The following is a 21795-nucleotide window of genomic DNA, read 5'->3' on the forward strand; positions in this document are numbered from 1 at the left end:
CCACCCACTCCGCCGACAATCAACTGAAAAAAAACAGCTGACTTATTTGGTATTTTTATACCTTGTGCTTTATTGTTTTCTTTCAGTGTTTTTCTCCCGACACCAAAGTGCAGATGCTGTGATTGCTACTTCTAGCTCAAGACATCTGTTTTTCAGTAGGTCCTTTTCTTTCTTTCATTCCCAATTATAATCTTTTATGTGCCACTGCTAAAGTACAGAGTAGAAACATCAGATGCTGTCCTTACAAGAATAAATACTCTGTTTTTAGCCTCTGTTTTAGCCTCTGGATTCTCCCATGGAAGGCAAACTTACTTTTTAAGTTGGATTGGTACATTAAACATCTTCAAATCTAAGGACTTTAAAGCACTCTTATAAGCACAGTTATTTCATATAATGGCACTCATTTGAAGTCCATAAGTCTAGGCAAAATTTTCAATGTGGGTAAATAAGAAGTACAGGGACGATAACCAAGAATTTTTTTTTGTCTTCATATGCTCTCTTCTTGCTTTTTCTTTCTTTCTTTTTTTTTTTTTTCTGTTTCAAGTCAGAGTTTACACAGTCCATGAGTAGAAAGTGGTACCTACTCAGAAATAAGATAGCTTAGAACTGAAGCCACACCGTGGTTGCCCACAGGCTGTATTTGCCATGCAGAATGTTCTTTAAAATGAGATTAATTGATAACATTTAAAAATGATGAATTTCAGATATGATTCTGGATTTCTGGCTCCTGAAGGAAAATGGGAGGGTGGGGGTGGTATGAGGTTCTCCTTCCCATGTGTCCTCAATTGGCTGAAGCTGAAAGTGTCCTGGAGGTGAATTGGACAGTGAGATGATTGAGCCCTTACTTCACTGACTGGCCTGTATGGCTCCTACTGGACCCATCATATGTTTGTAGTCAATTTTTTCTGTACAGTCAGTCATAAGCCACATCCAATGTGTTGGCCAATGATGAACTGTACATACAGTGTTGGTCCCATAAGATTTAATATGCTATTTTTACTGTACCTTTTCTATGTAATTAGATATGCTCAGATACACAAATACCATTGTATTACAGTTGTCTACAAGTTTGTGGCCTAGGAGCAATAGATTATCCCATACAGCCTAGGTGTGTAGCAGGCTGTACCTATGGGTTTTTGTCAGTGCACTCTATGAGGTTCGCATGTTAAAATTGCCCAATGATGCATTTCTCAGAATGTATCCTGATTATTGAGAAATGCATAACTGTATATATAATATTATATTGACAAATAATCAGCTAAATTTATTTCTAGCCATGTATAATTCCTCTCTTGTTTAGCATTTAAAACAAACCCACGGCCAAGGCATCTTTTTTTTTTTTTTTTTTTTTTTTTTTTATTGTTTGTTACATATGTATACTTGTGCGATGTTGGTGTGCTGCAACCATCAACTTGTCAGCAGCCATCAACTCGTCATTTACATCAGGTATAACTCCCAATGCCATCCCTCCCCTCTCCCCCCTCCCCATGATAGGTCCCGGTGTGTGATGTTCCCCTTCCCGAGTCCAAGTGATCTCATTGTTCAGTTCCCACCTATGAGTGAGAACATGCAGTGTTTGGTTTTCTGTTCTTGCGATAGTTTGCTGAGAGTGATGGTTTCCAGCTGCATCCATGTCCCTACAAAGGACACAAACTCATCCTTTGTTATAGCTGCACAGTATTCCATGGTGTATATGTGCCACATTTTCTTAATCCAGTCTGTCACAGATGGACATTTGGGTTGATTCCAAGTCTTTGCTATTGTGAATAGTGCCGCAATAAACATTTGTGTGCATGTGTCTTTATAGCAGCATGATTTATAATCCTTTGGATATGTCCCCAGTAATGGGATGGCTGGGTCAAATGGTACTTCTAGTTCTAGATCCTTGAGGAATCGCCATACTGTTTTCCATAATGGTTGAACTAGTTTACAATCCCACCAACAGTGTAAAAGTGTCCCTATTTCTCCACATCCTCTCCAGCACCTGTTGTTTCCTGACTTTTTAATGGTTGCCGTTCTAACTGATGTGAGATGGTATCTCATTGTGGTTTTGATTTGCATTTTTCTGACGGCCAGTGGTGATGAGCATTTTTTCATGTGTCTGTTGGCTGTATGAATGTCTTCTTTTGAGAAATGTCTGTTCATATCCTTTGCTCACTTTTTGATGGGGTTGTTTTTTTCTTGTAAATTTGTTTGAGTTCTTTGTAGGTTCTGGATATTAGCCCTTTGTCAGATGAGTAGATTGCAAAAATTTTCTCCCATTCTGTAGGTTGGCTGTTCACTCTGATGGTAGTTTCTTTTGCTGTGCAGAAGCTCTTTAGTTTAATTGGATCCCATTTGTCAATTTTGGCTTTTGTTGCCATTGCTTTTGGTGTTTTAGACATGAAGTCCTTGCCCATGCCTATGTCCTGAATGGTATTACCTAGGTTTTCTTCTAGGGTTTTTATGGTATTAGGTCTAACACTTAAGTCTCTAATCCATCTTGAATTAATTTTCGAATAAGGAGTAAGGAAAGGATCCAGTTTCAGCTTTCTACTTATGACTAGCCAATTTTCCCAGCACCATTTATTAAATAGGGAATCCTTTCCCCATTTCTTGTTTAGCCGCCTGCCCCTGCCCCGGCCGGGGCCGGAGAGGGGCTGACCGGGTTGGTTTTGATCTGATAAATGCACGCATCCCCCCCGCGAAGGGGGTCAGCGCCCGTCGGCATGTATTAGCTCTAGAATTACTGGCATCTTTTTTCATAGGCCCAGAAAAAAAAATTTAGTAGGAATTATTTTAACATATTCTATTTTGTATGATGGAAATAAGACGTTAGAATCGTTTTCATTATCAATTTTTTGTTTTTTTTCTTTTTGACAGTTGGCAGAGCTAGCTGAGGGTTTATTTTGGGAAAAAAGTGAATTGTTTTGTAGCTGGAGGTATGGGGAAAGGGGGTCCCCCTGGCAGTAAACTCCCCCCGCGGGTGGGCTGAGGGCTAGCGCTGAGTCTCAGGTGGGTCTCCTGTTCCCTGTGCTCCCCTGCACAGCAGCCTCTCTCACCGGCTCTGGGGCAGCTGCAGTGGGGGTAGAGTGGGAGGGGCTACCATGGCCATTCACTCCGGCAGGACTTCAGAGGACTCAGACACCAGCTTCTCATCGCGGGTCTCGATCTTCACAACCACAGCCCTGGTGGAGATGGTGCCGCTGAAGTAGCTGGAGCCCCCTACAGAGCCAAAGCTGGAGCTCAGGCATAGCTAAGGAGAGGGCTTGTGAGGCCCCCACAGGCCGAGCTGAGCCCTCCTGCATAGTCACTGGTGGTCTTCGAGTAGATACTCATGTTCTGCATCCTAGACTCTAGCCGGCTTTCTTCGCCCTCCAGCAGCTTCTTGTAGGTGGCAATCTTGATATCCAGGGTCAGCTTGACATTCATCAGCTCCTGGTATACACGCAGCTGCCAAGCCATGTCCTGCTTGGCCCGCTGCAGGGTGGCCTCCAGCTCGGACAGCTTGGTGTTGGCATCCTTATGGCCAGCTCCCCGCGCTGCTCAACATCTGTGATGGAGGCTTCCAGGGAAGCCCTCTGGCCTTTGAGGCCCTTGGAGCCAGCTGAGGTTCTGGTTCATCTCGGAGATCTTAGTCTTTGTACGCCGCAGGTTGTCCCTCATACTTGATCTGGTACATGCTCTCAGCCTCAGTCCATCTGCAGTTGGCGATCTCCTCCTACTGGGCCTTGACCTCAGCGATGATGTTGTCCGTGTCCAGGGAGCGGCTGCTGTCCACAGACAGCACCATAAATGTGTTGGAGATCAGGGATGGCAGCTCCCTGATCTCTTCATACAGCTGCCTGAGGAAGTTGATCTCACCCCTTCCAGGCAAGACTCCAGCTCTACCTTGTTCATGTAAACTTCATCGCATCCTTCTCTATGAGGACAAATTCATTCTCCATCTCTGTATGCTTATTGATCTCATCATGGTACTTGTTCCTTAAGTCCTCCACCAGCTCCTGTGTGTTGCCAAGCTCCACCTCCAGCCACAGCTTCTCCTGGCCCAGTCTCCAGCTGCCGCCTAAGCTTGTTGAAGTAGCTCTGGAACATTGTCCATGTTGCTCTGAGCCAACTTCTGCTGCTGCAGGAGGCTCCACTTGACCTCCAGTATCTTGTTCTGCTGCTCTAGGAACCGTACCTTGTTGATGAAGGAGGCAAACTTGTTTTGAAGGTCTTGATCTGCTCCTCCTCCTGGGTGTGCAGGGCCTGGCCTGGATGTTGGGGTCCACCTCCAGGTTAAGGGGGCTCAGCAGGCTCTGGTTGACCATGACAGCAGTGATCCCTCCCATACTGCTGGCCCCACCAAAGCCTCTGCCCAGGCCACCCTGGAAGCTGCTGCTGCCCACTTGGGAAAAGCTTGAGGAGGTGATGGGGGCACCAGGCCACTCGTGTAGGAGTGGCTGCTGAAGGCCCAGGGACCAGAGGTGGACATCTTATGGGACTTCTAGGTCACCTTGATGGACATAGTAGAGCCAGGAGTGGAAGTGGGTGGGCCCCAACCAGGTGGAGATTTGAGAAGGAGTGGAGAAGCTGCTGCTTCTTCATTATCAGACTTTTAATGAAAAGAACTTTGGGCCTGAAGTTGGAAGAACTTTTTAAACATTTTTTTGAGACAGGGTCTTGCTATGTTGCCCAGGCTGGAGTGCAGTGGTGCCATCAAATTTCCCTGCAGACTCCAACTTCTATCCTCAAGTGATCCTCATGCTTCAGCCTCCCAAAGCATTGAGCCACAGCATGAACCACTGTGCCTGGTGGATAACTGGTTTTGAGTTCTGGCTGTGCTACTTACTAACTTTGACTTTGAACAAGTCACTTACCTTCTCTAAGCCTGTTCCCTCGTCTCTGCAAGAGGGATGATTCCATCTGCCAGCCTCATGATCATGTGAACCAAAGATGATCACAGATGTAAAAGTTCTTAGTATACCATATGGCACTGTGCAAAAGTAAGATACTTTGTGGGGAAATAGAGCTATAGTGTATGGTTTGTCAAGGAGCTTAGCTTCTATTTACAGATATAAGACTTACATGTAATATAAACAACAATTGAAAGTATTCTACTGCCTACAAGAGGTAGAGACATTAAATGTTATTGGACATAAGAAAATGCATGTGATCATGCGGAGTAACCAAACTCAAAATTAAAAGGACATGTGTAGTGTTTCTTCCATCTATTTATTTATTCAACACATATTTTTTTCTGCACAGACTCTGTGATAAGAAGCATCAAAAATGCTGGAAGTAAAGTAGTGAAATAGAAGGCATAGGTTTGTGCTCTTATAGTCGATTGTATTCTAGTAGTGGGAGAGAGAGACAATAAGCAAGTAAGCAAATAGGTTAATACTATTTCAAATACTGTTCAGTGCCACAAAGAAAATAAATGTAGGTTATATGGTAGAGCCAACGAGCAGAACTGTTCCCATTATGACTCTTGCCATTTTATGTGTTTTTCTTCATTTTTATTGTTGTAAAATAGACATAACATAAAGTTTACCATTGTAGCCATTTTTTTTTTACAATTCAGCCGCATTAAGTACGTTCACAATGTTGTACATTACTGCTATGTATTCCAGAACTCTTTTAAAAATCATCCTGTACAAAAACTCTATATTCATTAAATAGTAACTCTCCATTTCCCCCTCCCTTCAGCTCCTGGTAATCTCTATTCTACTTTCTGTCACAATGAATTTGACTATTCTAGGTACCTCTCATGTAAGTAGAATCACACAGTATTTGTACTTTTGTGTCTGGCTTATTTCACTTAACATGTTTCCAAGTTCATCTATGTTGTAATTTCTTTTTAAGGCTGAATAATATTCCACTGTGTGTGTATATATATGTATATGTGTGTGTATGTGTGTGTGTGTGTATATATATATATATCACAATTTGTTTATCCATTCACCCTATTACCTAATTTAGTATGATTTTGTAATAAGTCTAATTTGTAGACTACTATATAGTTTACAAAGTACTCTCATGTCCATTGTACATTGCAAGAAGAGTGTTAACTCAGGGATTACTGGTTCAATTGTTGCTAAACTGTAGCGATATCTGGCACTTGTTTTGTGTAGTATTCTAGCTGATGTGTCCTGAATCCTTGTTCCTAGCAATTGAAGTAATGGGACATAAATTGAGAAGAAATTAGGTCGGTAGGTTTTCAGCCACTATGAAACGACGATGGCTGTAGTTCGGACTAGTTCTTCATATCCCTGTAATATAGGGCTTTCCTCAAGGTGTTCTTTGGAGAATTTTTTGAAAATAGACCCAGGTAATAGGCTTCCACCACCACCTTGGGGCATAATTTCACAATAGAATACATCTCACCATTGGGAAAATTTCTCAAGATTGCACACTTAACCACTTGACTGCTGCTTTGCCATGTGATTGCATACTGTAGGAAAATACCTGCATCATGACTGAGGAAGCCAAATTCATCCAAAAGGAAAATGTTAGGAGTGGAACAAAGCAGCTGATGGCAAATAGCAGTTAGAGTAGTGTATATTATGTGATTGATTTTATTCATAAAGGGAAAAAGTAAAAAAGTGAGATTCTAAAAGGTACTGAAATCTTATTGCAAAAAGAACAAGTCAGAAAGCAATACGTTATAGAGGCTTACTGTAGACTGAGGTTTGTAGCACAGAGTGGTTGCTTCTTTGATTCCTAATCAGTTGAGTTCTCAGTTGCTTAAGCTGTTAGCTGAAAGCTGAGGATGGTACTTTGTTATATTAAAATCTGATAATGTTCTACCTTTCCCTCGAAGACAGCTCATTAAAATATATGAAGTAGTGTACAACTATCAAACACATATAAGGAGTGTGAATAGAATGTAGTGATAAAAGTGTGGGGGTCCCAGCATCACTGTCTCTTTCATTGTGCTTTGTGACGTTGCTGTGCTCAGGGATTTAATGCTAGTGCACCTAATTGTCCAAAAATGTTGCTTAAACTATTATTCTCAGAGAGCAGTGTGAATTCAAGTGAACTTGATTAAACAGTCTATTCTTGGACTCTTTCCTTTTGGTTTCTTTTGAGAACACAGAATAGCATTCTTTTTGACACATAACTACTATCTTTTTTTTTAAACGCTTTGTTTGTTTTTATAATTTTTGATGGTATGGTTGAAATATGTTGATGTTGGTGCTTTAGAAGGGATGGTTATATGAGCAGAGGCCTTCAGATATGAAACTTTAGCTCTTCCGTTCACCTACTTTTGAGAACAATCTGTGTTGAGGGGGAGTTTCCATGTTGCAATGGTTTGCTGGTAAAGCTGTTTTTCTCTCTGAATGTGTGCTGTTAACTAGCTAGTGCTTGCTGGCATATTGACCATACTGGATGGTTAAATGCATAAAATGGAGAGTCCTTCATATATGTAGGTGTTACCACGGTGAGAATAAATGTTCTTGGACCACAAACTTTATCCTAACAAAGAACTCTTAAAGATGGTTGTCGTCGTTCTCACTCATTCTTTCACTCATTTGCCAGCATGCAGGAGAAAGAGCTGAGGTGAAGTGGATTTCTTCCATGCCTCATTTCCCAAGAGAACAGGTACACCAGAACAAAAGGAGTAAAAGTCTTAACTATTCCCAATGATAATAGAGTGAAGAAATATTTAGAACTGGTTCCATTACCATAGCTTATTTGCAATGATGAAATCTTATTATTTGCATTATAAAAGTCTTATTAAAAAAGCAAGAAAATATTTTATTATGAATATTATATACAGAACTTAGATGCTATGTGCAGAGTTATCTCTCTTTTTACCATATATAATCACAAAATTAAATATAAGGCTTGTGATTTAGCCATCTATAAAAGGCTACATATAATTGGAAGTTTTCTTTCTTATTCCATATAATGGTGCTCCACCTAACGTTTGTGAAATGTAGTCATCTCCAGATCATGCAGGAATGGAAGCTTTGTGGGTTGTTTACAGATCTACAAATCATCTGCTTGTCTCCTACCACTTGTTTCAATTCATATTGTGACATAGTGTCATTGTGTTAAGAGGGTAGGAGAAGGTAATCCAAATTTTTCTAATTGTTAGTACTTTTGTCTGAAGTTTTTGTAGGAGAAGAGGACAAATATAAAACAAGGTTTTGTGTTGTCTAGATTCAGTTATCCAGCCCTCTCCTTTACAAACATCATCATGATTTTGTGGACACATGCATTTCATATTAAATTGCAAAAATTAGATTTATTTTCAATTTAGTAGCTTTAATATATTTTACATTTTAGCTTGATTAGACTCAAATGTTTGATGGCTTATTTTTTGATATATGTATATCTTGTTACAGTGGTTCAGTATGAAATCTCACTTTTGGTCATACTATGTAACTGCACCATATTTTCCTTAATTTTTGTCTTTGCGAAAAACAGATTTGGACCCTGGAGGAGAGAGATAATAATATAAAACAATAAGCAATTGATAAGGAGAGGAGTACTGAATACAAAACAGAAATGCGGAGAAAGAATGTAGTTTAGGATTACGACTGAAATGGAAAGAGATATGAAATTTAAATATGATGGATGCACCCTCCTCAAACTATCTACAGCCACTGAGAGAAGAGTAAAATGCCTCAACAGGACATGTGAGAATGAAAGACGTACATTTAGCTTTATCTCTCTTGTGCTCATTCTTTACAACATATGTAGTAATATTTATACATTCACTACATACATACATTACAATATTATATGTAATATTATTTATACATTCTCTGTGTGTGCATTGAGACTCGATGTTAAGTAAAGCTGACAAATTTATTTGACTATTATTTGTTGGAATCCAGGATCACGTTTAGTTTTTCTGACTTATAAGCCTATGATCTGGGAGAAGGACCTTTGAAGAAACAGTAACACCTCTGATTTTTCACATCTTTAAGTTCAAACTCTCCCATGACTTCTTGTTTATTCTAATGACATTTCTATTTGAAGAAAATAGAAGACATTCCCATTTTATAGATAGAAAGGAGGGCAAGTGATACACTTGTAATAATAGATGCAAGGTGATGTAGCTTAGCCTTGATCATTTCAGGTGTCTTTCTAGGGCTCTGAAAAATCTTAAATGATTGCTTTATCTTTGCCTTACAGCAGTGTTTTCTGTTTTGGATGTTAGAGCTTGGTGCCTTGGAATATTGTGTTTCTGGAGAAATCATTTAAATGATAATACATTTCTCTTCTATATCATTTCAATCTGTGGGTGGTAAAGGTATTTGCACAAATCCAACAATTTGGCTATACACGGCTAGCATAAAGCCATAGTGCTCCTGAGTTTTTGTACCCACCAAAATTGCAGTATTGTGGCGAAATGAATGAAAGTATAAAATTTGGGTGAAGGAAGCAGATAATTGTGGTTCTTAAATGAGGCTTGTGTTTGCTGCCAGGAAATCCTTAGAAACCAATGCAGCTTTCTTGGCTAAATCTCCAGGGTTGACTTCTTTAGTGAATAGAATTAAGAGCTGGATTCATTACAAAACACTGATACATCAAACGTAATAAGCATTTTAAAACAAGTGTTTCAGTTCAGACAAAGTTTAGAAACTGATTTAAGTTCCAAAGTCTGTGTTTTGAAGTTGTTTAAGAAAATATGACCTAATTCGGCTAATCCTATGACTAGCTTGTGAAAATACAACTCCATAAACTTTTGATAATAATGTACAATATAGGAAATGTAAATACTAGTTCTTCAAAAGGAATGTTCTGACTCACATAATGTGCCTAGTGAATGTGGCTTAAAATGCCATCATGTGATGATACTTGATATATGATATGAAGTGAAAAGCAAAACTGCAGTAATTAAGATGATTAAAATCAACCACCTTGCTTTCTGGATGATATAACACACAACATACATGATTACATGTATGAGTTAATCTCCTAATTTGTTACTATATACCCTTTATATATACAACTTACATGTGAGTCTCTTGTGCTTTAATATTTAATCTCTGTCAATATCGATGGCACCATCCACCTCAAAGACAATTGCTATTTCAGTAACAACTTGGATATTCTATATGCAGGCATAGTGTTATACAATTCTACTCAGGTTAGACATGATTTTGGATAAAAGCAGCAATGTAGTCAAACTTGTAGCTCTCGATGTCCTATTTAGTAGGATATTAGTATTAATCTGTTTGTAAGAACAAAGAAGGGTTTAGTTTTGAAGGATACATTTCATTTCTATAAAAATAAGGAAACTAAATGAATAATAACAATAATAAATTATACTTGTAGAATGCTTTACATTGACAAAACTGTCACCTATTTTTTGACCTCATTTGAAAATTAACTTTCATAATCTATGCTTACTTTGGTATCTTTAACTACTCCCTTTCTTTTGGCTCTGTTATCTTGTTTAAATCTCTCTATCCACCACTCCATCTTTACTTCCCTTCTCTGCGTGTTTCTTGAAAGAGTAATCTAGTCTTTGTTTCCATTTCCTCATCTCCCACTCATTCTTCTCACTTCTTCTATCACTCCACCAATATGTACAGTTCTTCACATCTCCATTTCTAGTTGTTGAATATAAGGAAAGTTTTTTTTTTTAATTAAAAGAAGTAATAAAACTTCTCCATTAAAAAATTCATCTCTTTTGTTCTGATTATAAAATATACCTAGTTCTTCATTCTACATCTCTTGATGTTCCATGATCCAGGTGATGTTCTATGTGCTACAGTAGTGACTTACAGGCAGGATCTCTGCTCTCATGCAAATTACATTTTAATGGGAAAAGGGAGAAAATAGACACTTATACAAATGTATAAAGTAGTGAATAGAATAATTTTAGATGAGAATGAATAGAGAAAATGCTGTAGGCTATTTGGAGAGACAGAGAGAGAGAGAGAGAGAGAGAGAGAGAGAGAGAGAGAGAGAGAGAGAGAGAGAGAAATTGCAGGGTGGGTCTCTCTGAACTCTGGAGGGCAGGATGGTCATAATAACCTCCGTGGAGGTGATTATGAAAAGCAGACCACTACAGAGACAGGTAAGAGAACCTTTATGGCAGAATTAACGTTTAGTGTAAGGTCTAGAATCAGCTTAGCAGAGGGGATAGTGGGAGGGCCAGTGTGCTTGAAGCATAGGGAACTTGGGGTAGAGGGATGTGAAATGAAGTCAGAGTGGTTGAGAGGGAAGATGATGTTTTTTTTTTTCTCCAGTAAGAGATATATATTTTATTCTCATTTCAATGAATAGGTAAATTCCGGGATTTTAAGCAAGGCATAGGGACAGTAGGGTAATTTGATTTATATTTTATAATGATCATTCTGGTTCCTATGAGGAGAAAGGGCGCGCGACTAATCTACTGAGCATTCTGCCCTAAGGGTGAATTCTGTTTCGAGATTCGTCTGTTAAGGTCCATGCCATTGTAACTAGTTAACACTAGGTTTGTGTGATATTTAGATTAATGCAAAGAATTTTCCTAAAAAGACAAAAAATATATTCCCTTATGTGATCTCTATTTCCACAGAAGTGTCTTAGGCTCAAGGGGAGTCCAGGTGGTTGGATTCTAAGCCTCCACTTCTATCTTTTTAATACATCTCCTTTATACTATCTCCTTCATTCTTCCCTTTTTTCCTTCCAGGTTTTTGTTTATATACCAGTTAAACTTACTTTCTATTTTCATGGGGAAATGATTTTTCTCACAGCATAACAGTTTTTATTTCTTGCTTTTTAACAATTAAATGATTTTTTTTTTGAGATGGAGTCTTGCTCTGTTGCCCAGGCTGGAGTGCAGTGGCAAGATCTAGGCTCACTGCAAGCTCCGCCTCCTGGGTTCAGACCATTTTCCTGCCTCAGCCTCCTGAGTAGCTGGCGCTGCAGGCACCTGCCACCATGCCTGGCTAATTTTTTGTATTTTTATTGGAGATGGGGTTTCACCGTGCTAGCCAGGATGGTCTCGATCTCCTGACCTCGTGATCTGCCTGCCTCTGCCTCCTAAAGTGCTGGGATTACAGGCGTGAGCCACTGCACCCGGCCAGTTAAAGGTACTTTTAACATTAGTGGGATGAGAAGCATTTCAAATAATCCAAAAGTCTAAACTTCAGTGTACATAAGTGAAATATGTAACAGAAGAGAAGAGTGGGAAAAAGTCCAGGAGATTTAATTGTCAGTCCTCCACTTTGACAACTTCTCACTTCAACATCCTTCACTGCCAAGGTTACCATTTCTCAATTTCCTCATTTCCCTTGTGCTCCTTGCAAGCTGCTGCTGCTGCCAGGGAGGGATTTCAAGGTTTCCTCTTCTATGTGTATTTTTCTTCAGTTTCCAGTTTCTTTTCACTGTTTTTGCTGTTGCAAAATTCACTTAAAATTTGCCGTTTTCACAAATGAATGTGACAGTTCTAAACGGTGTTGGAGCCCGGGACCACATTCGGTATTTCTGTAGTGGTAAACTTTATACTGAGACCTGGTTGTTAGCAAATAGAGAAAGAAGGCAATGTCCCTTCTTTTGTGCTGTCATGCAAGGTAAAGAAGAAATGTACATTCAGCTTTTTTCCTTTAGGTGTTTTTCTCTGTTATTGCACCTTTGTCAGAAATCCTTGATCACTCTATTATGCTTCACTTTGTTCAAACTTGATTGTTATTTAAAAATCAGAATAAAACACATTCAAGATTGGGTTTCATTTTTCTCTTTTCCTCCTCAGTTTGCTCTGTCTTGCTGCACACCCCCCCATTCTTTTTCACTTCCTGTTTGTCATCTAGAGAGATGGCACATACTTCATTCCTCCTCATGTTAACCACCATGCAATATATTTGGCTGTAAGGCACCTTCAACATTCAATAAGTACTTATTTACCAGCTATTAACCTGGACTTTGGATGAGCCCTACAGATTCACAAAGGTATGGGACACAGTTGCTGTCTTTAGGAATCTTATATGAGAATAATGGTTGAATATAAGTAGGTGGATTATAATATGCTATGGCAAGTGACTGCTGTGCAGAACGAAGGGAACTCAACATGGTCTTGGATAAATCCTATAGGAGGAATTCTAACCTTACCCATGACTAGTGAGTAGAAGTTACCCATTTTGAAGAGTGGGTGGGAATGGAGGGAATAGCTAACATATTTCAGGTGGCATGGGGGGTAAGATTTAGCTGGAAGTCATTGGAGAAATTTTCTAGGGTTAAAAATAGACTATGAGTGTGTGTGGAGAGAAAGATGAGACAAAATGGCATAAAATGAGATTAGAGACATAAAGAAAGGATCAAAGCTTAAAAAAAATTCTGCTGCAGGATTTTTATACCCTACTAAGAATGATGGCCTTCTGTTCTGAGCAGAGAAGGGAATCATGCTAAGATTTTAAGCAAGTTTGTTTCACGCTCATAGAGACATATTTGGCTGTAGCATAGAGAATGCATTACATTCAGTCAACAATATTTATCAGGCACTTACTAAATACTCCAAATATAATTGTGAAAAAGACAGACAAAGGAGGGCAATTTGGTGGCAAATGTCCAGTTAGGATGCTGTGGCCAGTGAGAAAGTTTGGTGGTCTGAATTGCAGTGTTGCAGTGGTAATACATATACGAATATACATTTAAGAGATATTCTGGAGATAGTATTGACAGAACATAGTAATTAACTGGACAGGAGTGAGGGTGTTATGAAAAGGAGAGAATACCAGTCTTTACAGCCTTCCAAATGTTGACATGCATTCTCCTTTCTTTCCTTACTTTGACAGGCTGTGACTTTGTGGGTGTTTCTGTTTCCATATGCCTAGTTATCAGTTTGACCAGCTGTCAGTTCTGTCATCCCATTGGGTGGGTGCACAATGGTACGGAAAAATGATGGGTCATTGCCCTTGTAGCAGAGGCCATGTGCTAAGGAGAAGCTATTATCAAGAATTATGCTAAGCAGCTCTTCCTGTCAGATGAGTTTTGCTGTTCATTCTGTTATGTGATATACAGTACAATAAGGCTGCAGGGATTAGATGCAGAGGGGAGTCAGGACAGTTGAAAAAATGTGGAAGAAAAGAGAAGATTCTTAAAACAAATAGTAGGAGTGCTGAGAGAGGAAACAAAGGCAATAGAATGGAAGATTTAAAAAGACATTTTGGTTTACTGAGAATAAGTTCCAAACCAGGTTATTGTTATAGCTCAATATTTCTCTGAGAGGCTTCCCGGGGACACTAGTGTGCTCTGTTACACTGTGGAGGAGGTTCCTGGAAAATGTTTCTAAAAAGGCATATTTGGCAATATGCCTCTTGTTAAAAAAATCTAGTTAAATTGGTTGAACTCAGAATGCTACAAATGTGTTTACCCCCTTTATTTTTCACTAATACTTTAATAACAATCTGTGGAATTGGTGCCTCACAGAATGAATTTAGGAAAACGCTAGTCTGACTGAGTAATGTTTATAGTAATGGTTAGCGTTTATTGAGCATTTATTATTTGCTGTGCATAGTGTTAAACCTTTTGCACAGACTATCTCATTTAATCTTCATACCAACAACACTGTTAGGCAGATGTTATTATCTTCATCTTACTGACAATGAGAATAATCTGAATTATTAAGTAATTTGTTCAAAGTCACGTAGTCAGCAGGAAGCCTGGTTTTAAACCCAAACAGTCTGATTTAAAAGCTCAAATACCTATCTTCTTGTGCATTATCTTTGCCATGTCATGAGGCTAAAGTCCACGGAGAGTTTACAGCTGTTGGTGCTACTGAAACTCCCTTCAGTCATCTCATGAATGGACTAGCCTCCCAAACACTCAAGGATCAAACATACACATATGACTCACTATTCTCTAATATCATAGCCATTGAATCCATATTACATGCTTGTCAGTGGGCCAAGAATTTCACATACATTATCCCATGCTACAGTAGAAGAAACTGAAGCAGGAGATCCAGAAATTTGCAGGAGAAACTGAAGCAGGAGATCCAAAAAAAGTAAAGTCGGTTAAAGGCCACATCATTAGAAGCTATTCAAGTTTGGACTCAAAACCCGACATTCTGACTTAGAAGTTCATGCTTTTATTCTTACAATATTGCCATCTAAACATTTGAATTAATCCCTACAACCTCCCCAAGCTAAGAAATATTAGCCTATATCTATATTAAAATACATAATATATAATTTATTTTTTCATGCATTTAGTCATCCATGAAAAAATGTCAAGGACTCCTCTTTGAAACTGTATAGCCACCTGTTCTACCTTTGAGTAACATTTTTGGAGATAGAATGTTTTGGAGGTAAAAATGTATAAAAAAGGGTAACCTAGAATATACAAGAGGAAAAGGAATCAGGCTACATCAGGAAGTGATCCCAGGAAATTGCTTTAAAAGCAGGGCATACAAGTATCTACAGGTCAAGCACAGTAGAGTTCAGTATAGGTTCTGAATCGGAAAGGCACAGGGTGACAAGCATATATTTAATCTCTCTCATAAATAAATGGAGATGGACTTGATTTCATATCAGTTTTGCTTATCCCTTGGTGATTTATTATTATTATTATTATACTTTAAGTTCTAGGGTACATGTGCACAACGTGCAGGTTTGTTACATATGTATACATGTGCCATGCTGGTGTACTGCACCCATTAACTCATCATTCACATTAGGTATATCTCCTAGCGCTATCCCTCCCCCATCCCCCCTTCCCACAATAGGCCTCGGTGTGTGATGTTCCCCTTCCTGGGTCCAAGTGATCTCATTGCTCAATACCCACCTATGAGTGAGGACATGTGGTGTTTGGTTTTCTGTTCTTGCGATAGTTTGCTGAGAATGATGGTTTCCAGCTGCATCCATGTCCCTACAAAGGACACGAACTCATCCTTTTTTATGGCTGTATAGTATTCCATGGTGCATATATGCTACATTTTCTTAATCCAGTCTGTCACTGACAGACATTTGGGTTGATTCCAAGTCTTTCCTACTGTGAATAGTGCTGCGATAAACATTTGTGTGCATGTGTCTTTATAGCAGCATGATTTATAATTCTTTGGATATGTCCCCAGTAATGGGATGGCTGGGTCAAATGGTATTTCTAGTTCTAGATCCTTGAGGAATCGCCATACTGTTTTCCACAATGGTGGAACTAGTTTGCAGTCCCACCAACAGTGTAAAAGTGTTCCTATTTCTCCACATGCTCTCCAGCACCTGTTGTTTCCTGATTTTTTTAATGATTGCCATTCTAACTGGTGTGAGATGGTATCTCATTGTGGTTTTGATTTGCATTTCTCTGATGGTGAGTGATGATGAGTATTTTTTCATGTGTCTGTTGGCTGCATAAATGTGTTCTTTTGAGAAGTGGCTGTTCATATCCTTTGCACACTTTTTGATGGGGTTGTTTTTTTCTTGTAAAATTTGTTTGAGTTCTTTGTAGGTTCTGGATATTGGCCCTTTGTCAGATGAGTAGATTGCAAAAATTTTCTCCCATTCTGTAGGTTGCCTGTTCACTCTGATGGTAGTTTCTTTTGCTGTGCAGAAGCTCTTTAGTTTAATTGGATCTCATTTGTCAAGTTTGGCTTTTGTTGCTGTTGCTTTTGGTGTTTTAGACATGAAGTCCTTGCCCGTGCGTATGTCCTGAATGGTAATACCTAAGTTTTCTTCTAGGGTTTTTGTGGTTTTAAGTCTAACATTTAAATCTCTAATCCATCTTGAATTAATTTTCATATAAGGAGTAAGGAAAGGATCCAGTTTCAGCTTTCTACTTATGACTAGCCAATTTTCCCAGCACCATTTATTAAATAGGGAATCCTTTCCCCATTTCTTGTTTTCCTCAGGTTTGTCAAAGATCAGATGGCTGTAGATGTGTGGTATTATTTCTGAGGGCTCTGTTCTGTTCCATTGGTCTATATCTCTGTTTTGGTACCTGTACCATGCTGTTTTGGTTACTGTAGCCATGTAGTGTAGTTTGAAGTCAGGTAGCGTGATGCCTCCAGCTTTGTTCTTTTGGCATAGGAGTGTCTTGGTAATGCGGGGTCTTTTTTGGTTCCATATGAACTTTAAAGCAGTTTTTTCCAGTTCTGGGAAAAAAGTCATTGGTAGCTTAATAGGGATGACATTGAATCTATAAACAACCTTGGGCAGTATGGCCATTTTCACAATATTGATTCTCCCTATCCATGAGCTTGGTATGTTCTTCCATTTGTTTGTGTCCTCTTTTATTTCACTGAGGAGTGGTTTCTAGTTCTCCTTGAAGAGGTCCTTTACATCCCTTGTAAGTGGGATTCCTAGGTATTTTATTCTCTTTGAAACTACTGTGAATGGGAGTTCATTCATGATTTGGCTCTCTGTTTGTCTGTTCCTGGTGTATAAGAGTGCTTATGATTTTTGCACATTGATTTTGTATCCTGAGACTTTGCTGAAGTTCATTATCAGCTTAAGAAGATTTTGGACTGAGACGATGGGGTTCTTTTCCTAACTGAATACCCTTGATTTCTTTCTCTTGCCTGATTGCCCTAACCAGAACTTCCAACACTATGTTGAATAGAAGTGGTGAGAGAGAGCATCCCTGTCTTGTGCCAGTTTTCAAAGGGAATGCTTCCAGTTTTTGCCCATTCAATATGATATCGGCTGTGGGTTTGTCATAAATAGCTCTTATTATTTTGAGATACGTTCCATCAATACCGAATTTATTGAGAGTTTTTATCATGAAGGGCTGTTGAATTTTTTCAAAGACATTTTCTGCATCTATTGAGATAATCATGTGGTTTTTGTCTTTGGTTCTTTTTATATGCTGGATTACATTTGTTGATTTGCATATGTTGAACCAGGCCTTACCCCCCAGGGATGAAGCCCACTTGATCATGGTGGATAAGTTTTTGGTGTGCTTCTGCATTCGGTTTGCCAGTATTTTGTTGAAGATTTTTGCATCGATGTTCATCAGGGATATTGGTCTAAAATTCTATTTTATTGTTGTGTCTCTGCGAGGCTATGGTATCAGGATGATGTTGGCCTCACAAAATGAGTTAGGGAGGATTCCCTCTTTTTCTATTGATTGGAATAGTTTCAGAAGGAATGGTACCAGCTCCTCCTTGTACCTCTGTTAGAATTTGGCTGTGAATCCATCTGGTCCTGGACTTTTTCTCGTTGGTAGGCTATTAATTCTTGCCTCAATTTCAGAGCCTGCTATTGGTCTATTCAGGGATTCAGCTTCTTCCTGGTTTAGTCTTGGGAGAGTGTAAGTGTCCAGGAAATTATCCATTTCTTCTAGGTTTTCTAGTTTATTTGCATAGAAGTGTTTATAGTATTCTCTGATGGTAGTTTGTATTTCTGTGGGGTCGGTGGTGATATCCCCTTTATCATTTTTTATTGCTTCTATTTGATTCTTCTCTCTTTTCTTCTTTCTTAGTCTTGCTAGCAGTCTATCAATTTTGTTGATCTTTTCCAAAAACCAGCTCCTGGATCCATTGATTTTTTTGGAGGGTTTTTTGTGTCTCTATCTCCTTCAGTTCTGCTCTGATCATAGTTATTTCTTGCCTTCTGCTAGCTTTTGAATGTGTTTGCTCTTGCTTCTCTAGTTCTTTTAATTGTGAAATTAGGATGTCAATTTTAGATCTTTCCTGCTTTCCCTTGTGGGCATTTAGTGTTATAAATTTCCCTCTATACACTGCTTTAAATGTATCCCAGAGATTCTAGTATGTTGTATCTTTGTTCCCATTGGGTTCAAAGAACATCTTTATTTCTGCCTTCATTTCATTACGTACCCAGTAGTCATTCAGGAGCAGGTTGTTCAGCCTCCATGTAGTTGAGTGGTTTTGATTGAGTCTCTTAGTCCTGAGTTCTAGTTTAATTGCACTGTGGTCTGAGAGACAGTTTGTTATAATTTCTGTTCTTGTACATTTGCTGAGGAGTGCTTTACTTCCAACTGTGTGGCCAATTTTGGGATAAGTGTGATGTGGTGCTGAAAAGAACGTATATTCTGTTTATTTAGGGTGGAGAGTTCTGTAGATGTCTATTAGGTTCACTTGGTGCAGAGTTGAGTTCAATTCCTGGATATCCTTGTTAAATTTCTGTCTCGTTGATCTGTGTAATGTTGACAGTGGAGTGTTAAATTCTCCCATTATTATTGTATGGGAGTCTACGTCTCTTTGTAAGTCTCTAGGGACTTTCTTTATATATCTGTGTCCTCCTGTATTGGGTGCGTATATATTTAGGATAGTTAGTTCTTCCTGATGAATTGATCCCTTTACCATTATGTAATGGCCTACTTTGTCTCTTTTGATCTTTGATGATTTAAAGTCTGTTTTATCAGAGACTAGGATTGCAACTCCTGCTTTTTTTTTGTTCTCCATTTGCTTGGTAGATCTTCCTCCATCCCTTTATTTTGAGCCTATGTGTGTCTAGGCATGTGAGATGGATCTCATGAATACAGCAAACTGATGGTTCTTGATTCTTTATCCAATATGCCAGTCTGTGTCTTTTAAATAGACCATTTAGTCCATTTACATCTAAGGTTAATATTGTTATGTGTGAACTTGATCCTGTCATTATGATATTAGCTGGTTATTTTGCTCATTAGTTGATGCACTTTCTTCCTAGCATCAATGGTCTTTACATTTTGGCATGTTTTTGCAATGGCTGGTACTGGTTGCTCCTTTCCATGTTTAGTCCTTCCTTTAGGATCTCTTGTAGGGCATGCCTGGTGGTGACAAAATCTGTAAGCATTTACTTGTCTGTAAAGGATTTTATTTCTCCTTCACTTATGAATCTTAGTTTGGCTGGATATGAAATTCTGGGTTGAAAATTCCTTTCTTTAAGAATGTTGAATATTGGCCACTGTTCTCTTCTGGCTTGTAGAGTTTCTGCCAAGAGATCTGGTTGTTTGTCTGATGGGCTTCCCTTTGTGGGTAACCCGACGTTTCTCTCTGGCTGCCCTTAACATTTTTTCCTTATCTCAAGTTTGGTGAATCTGACAATTATGTGTCTTGGAGTTGCTCTTCTCGAGGAGTATCTTTGTGGTGTTCTCTGTATTTCCTGAATTTGAATGTGGACTGCCTGACTAGGTTGGGGAAGTTCTCCTGGATGATATCCTGCAGATTTTTTCCAACTTGGTTACATTTTCCCTGTCACTTTCAGGCACACCAATCAGACGTAGATTTGGTCTTTTCACATAATCCCATATATCTTGGAGGCTTTGTTCATTTCTTTTACTCTTTTTTCTCTACACTTCTCTTCTTGCTTCATTTCATTCATTTGATCTTCAATCACTGATACTCTTTCTTCCAGTTGATCGAGTTGGTTACTGAAACTTGTGCATTTATCATGTAGTTCTTGTATTATGGTTTTCATCTCTATCAGTTCTTTTATGGTCTTCTCTGCATTGATTATTCTAGTTCTCCTTTCATCAATTCTTTTTTCAAGGCTTTTGGTTTCTTTGCACTCGGTACGTAGTTTCTCCTTTAGCTCTGAGTAGTTTGATCGATTGAAGCCTTCTTCTCTCAACTTGTCAAAGTCATTGTCCGTCCAGCTTCGTTCCGTTGCTTCAACTCTCTCTGGTTGGGCTTCACCTGCTCACCAGCACCGACTGTCCGACATACCCCAGTGAGATGAACCCGGTACCTCAGTTGAAAATGCAGAAATCACCAGTCTTCTATGTTGCTCAGGCTGGGAGCTGGAGGTTGGAGCTGTTCCTATTTGGCCCTCTTGGGCGTCCCCCCCCCTCCCCATTCCTTGTGATTAATGCAAGAATTTTAGAATTAGACAATTCTGGGTTTATGTTTTTATTGTCATTAAATGTGGCCCAGGCAAATTTCCAAATTTCCTCATCTACAAAATGGGGATGGATATACCTACAAGCCAAATTTATTCTTCAGAACAAATGAAAGAATGTTGTAGAAAGTAAGTTCTGAACTTTTATTATAGACAACAATTATTTTGTTATAACATTTTTTGCTTTCTTTAGTTTTATGAGTTCAACATGAAAATGTTGATTTGGTATTTTTCATTCTGCTTTTTCATTTTTCTCCTACCTCTGGGAATGCACATCAAGGTGGAATCCAACAATATTGTGTCGCCTGTAGCTGAGTTGTGTACATTAGGAGGATCAGGTTACTTTGCAGTAAGAAATGTATATAAACAGGTGATTTTTAAAAAGCACATTAGGGATAATAGATTTGAAGTGAGCATATTCTGTGCAGGAATTCATCTAAGCAGTTATATCTAAACTGTTACACTGTCCGTTTGACTTGGCAATTGTTAGGAAAAAAGTAAAATAATAAGGCATTTAAAGATTTTCCAAATGACTGTGCCTTGGATTTTGTTAATAAATTAAATCTATGTTTATATGGAGAGAAATGTGATAATATTTCCAAAATGATTTAGGCTATGGTTAAGTGGATGAAGACTGACTGAGGTAGGACTTTGCTCATCTCTTGCATCATATCAAGGTACTTTGGAAAACCTTTATTTTCTCTAATCATCATTTGTATACAGTGAACAGCATTTTAAATACAAGAAATACAGTTTTCAGGAGTTGAAGCGGTTAAAGTATAGTGGAAGTCTTTAAATGTAGCACAATTATTATGGAAAAGCTATGAATTTACATCCTTATGTTTTTTATTATTATTTTTTATTTGCAGGATGAGTAAGAGATACTTACAGAAAGCAACAAAAGGAAAACTGCTAATAATAATATTTATTGTAACCTTGTGGGGAAAAGTCGTATCCAGTGCAAACCATCATAAAGGTAAGCTTTTTGTTTTTTTTTTCTCAACTATTTGTGGATGATGACTACCCTTAACATAGACTGTTATGTTTTGCCTCCACTGGTCTGTTAAATTTTACTAGGTATAGATTCTCCCCCTGGCAGTTTTCTTTAAGTAAT

The 21795-nt window shown here is 38.7% G+C and overlaps 1 protein-coding gene and 1 pseudogene across 1 annotated transcript in view; one reads left to right on the top strand and one right to left on the bottom strand.

Moving 5' to 3' along the window:
• The window catches only part of TAFA2 (TAFA chemokine like family member 2), a 540390-nt gene that overhangs the window by 323518 nt on the left and 195077 nt on the right, over positions 1-21795 (top strand). Inside the window, exon 2 of the mRNA XM_030938928.1 lies at positions 21551-21657. Within this exon, the coding sequence (XP_030794788.1) occupies positions 21552-21657 (106 nt within the window). The 5' untranslated portion in view covers position 21551. The remainder of the gene's footprint in view (positions 1-21550; positions 21658-21795) is intronic.
• Positions 3095-4456, bottom strand: LOC104676342 (annotated as a pseudogene).

The sequence above is a fragment of the Rhinopithecus roxellana genome, chromosome 10, assembly GCF_007565055.1.
Source record: "Rhinopithecus roxellana isolate Shanxi Qingling chromosome 10, ASM756505v1, whole genome shotgun sequence".
NCBI lineage: Eukaryota > Metazoa > Chordata > Mammalia > Primates > Cercopithecidae > Rhinopithecus > Rhinopithecus roxellana.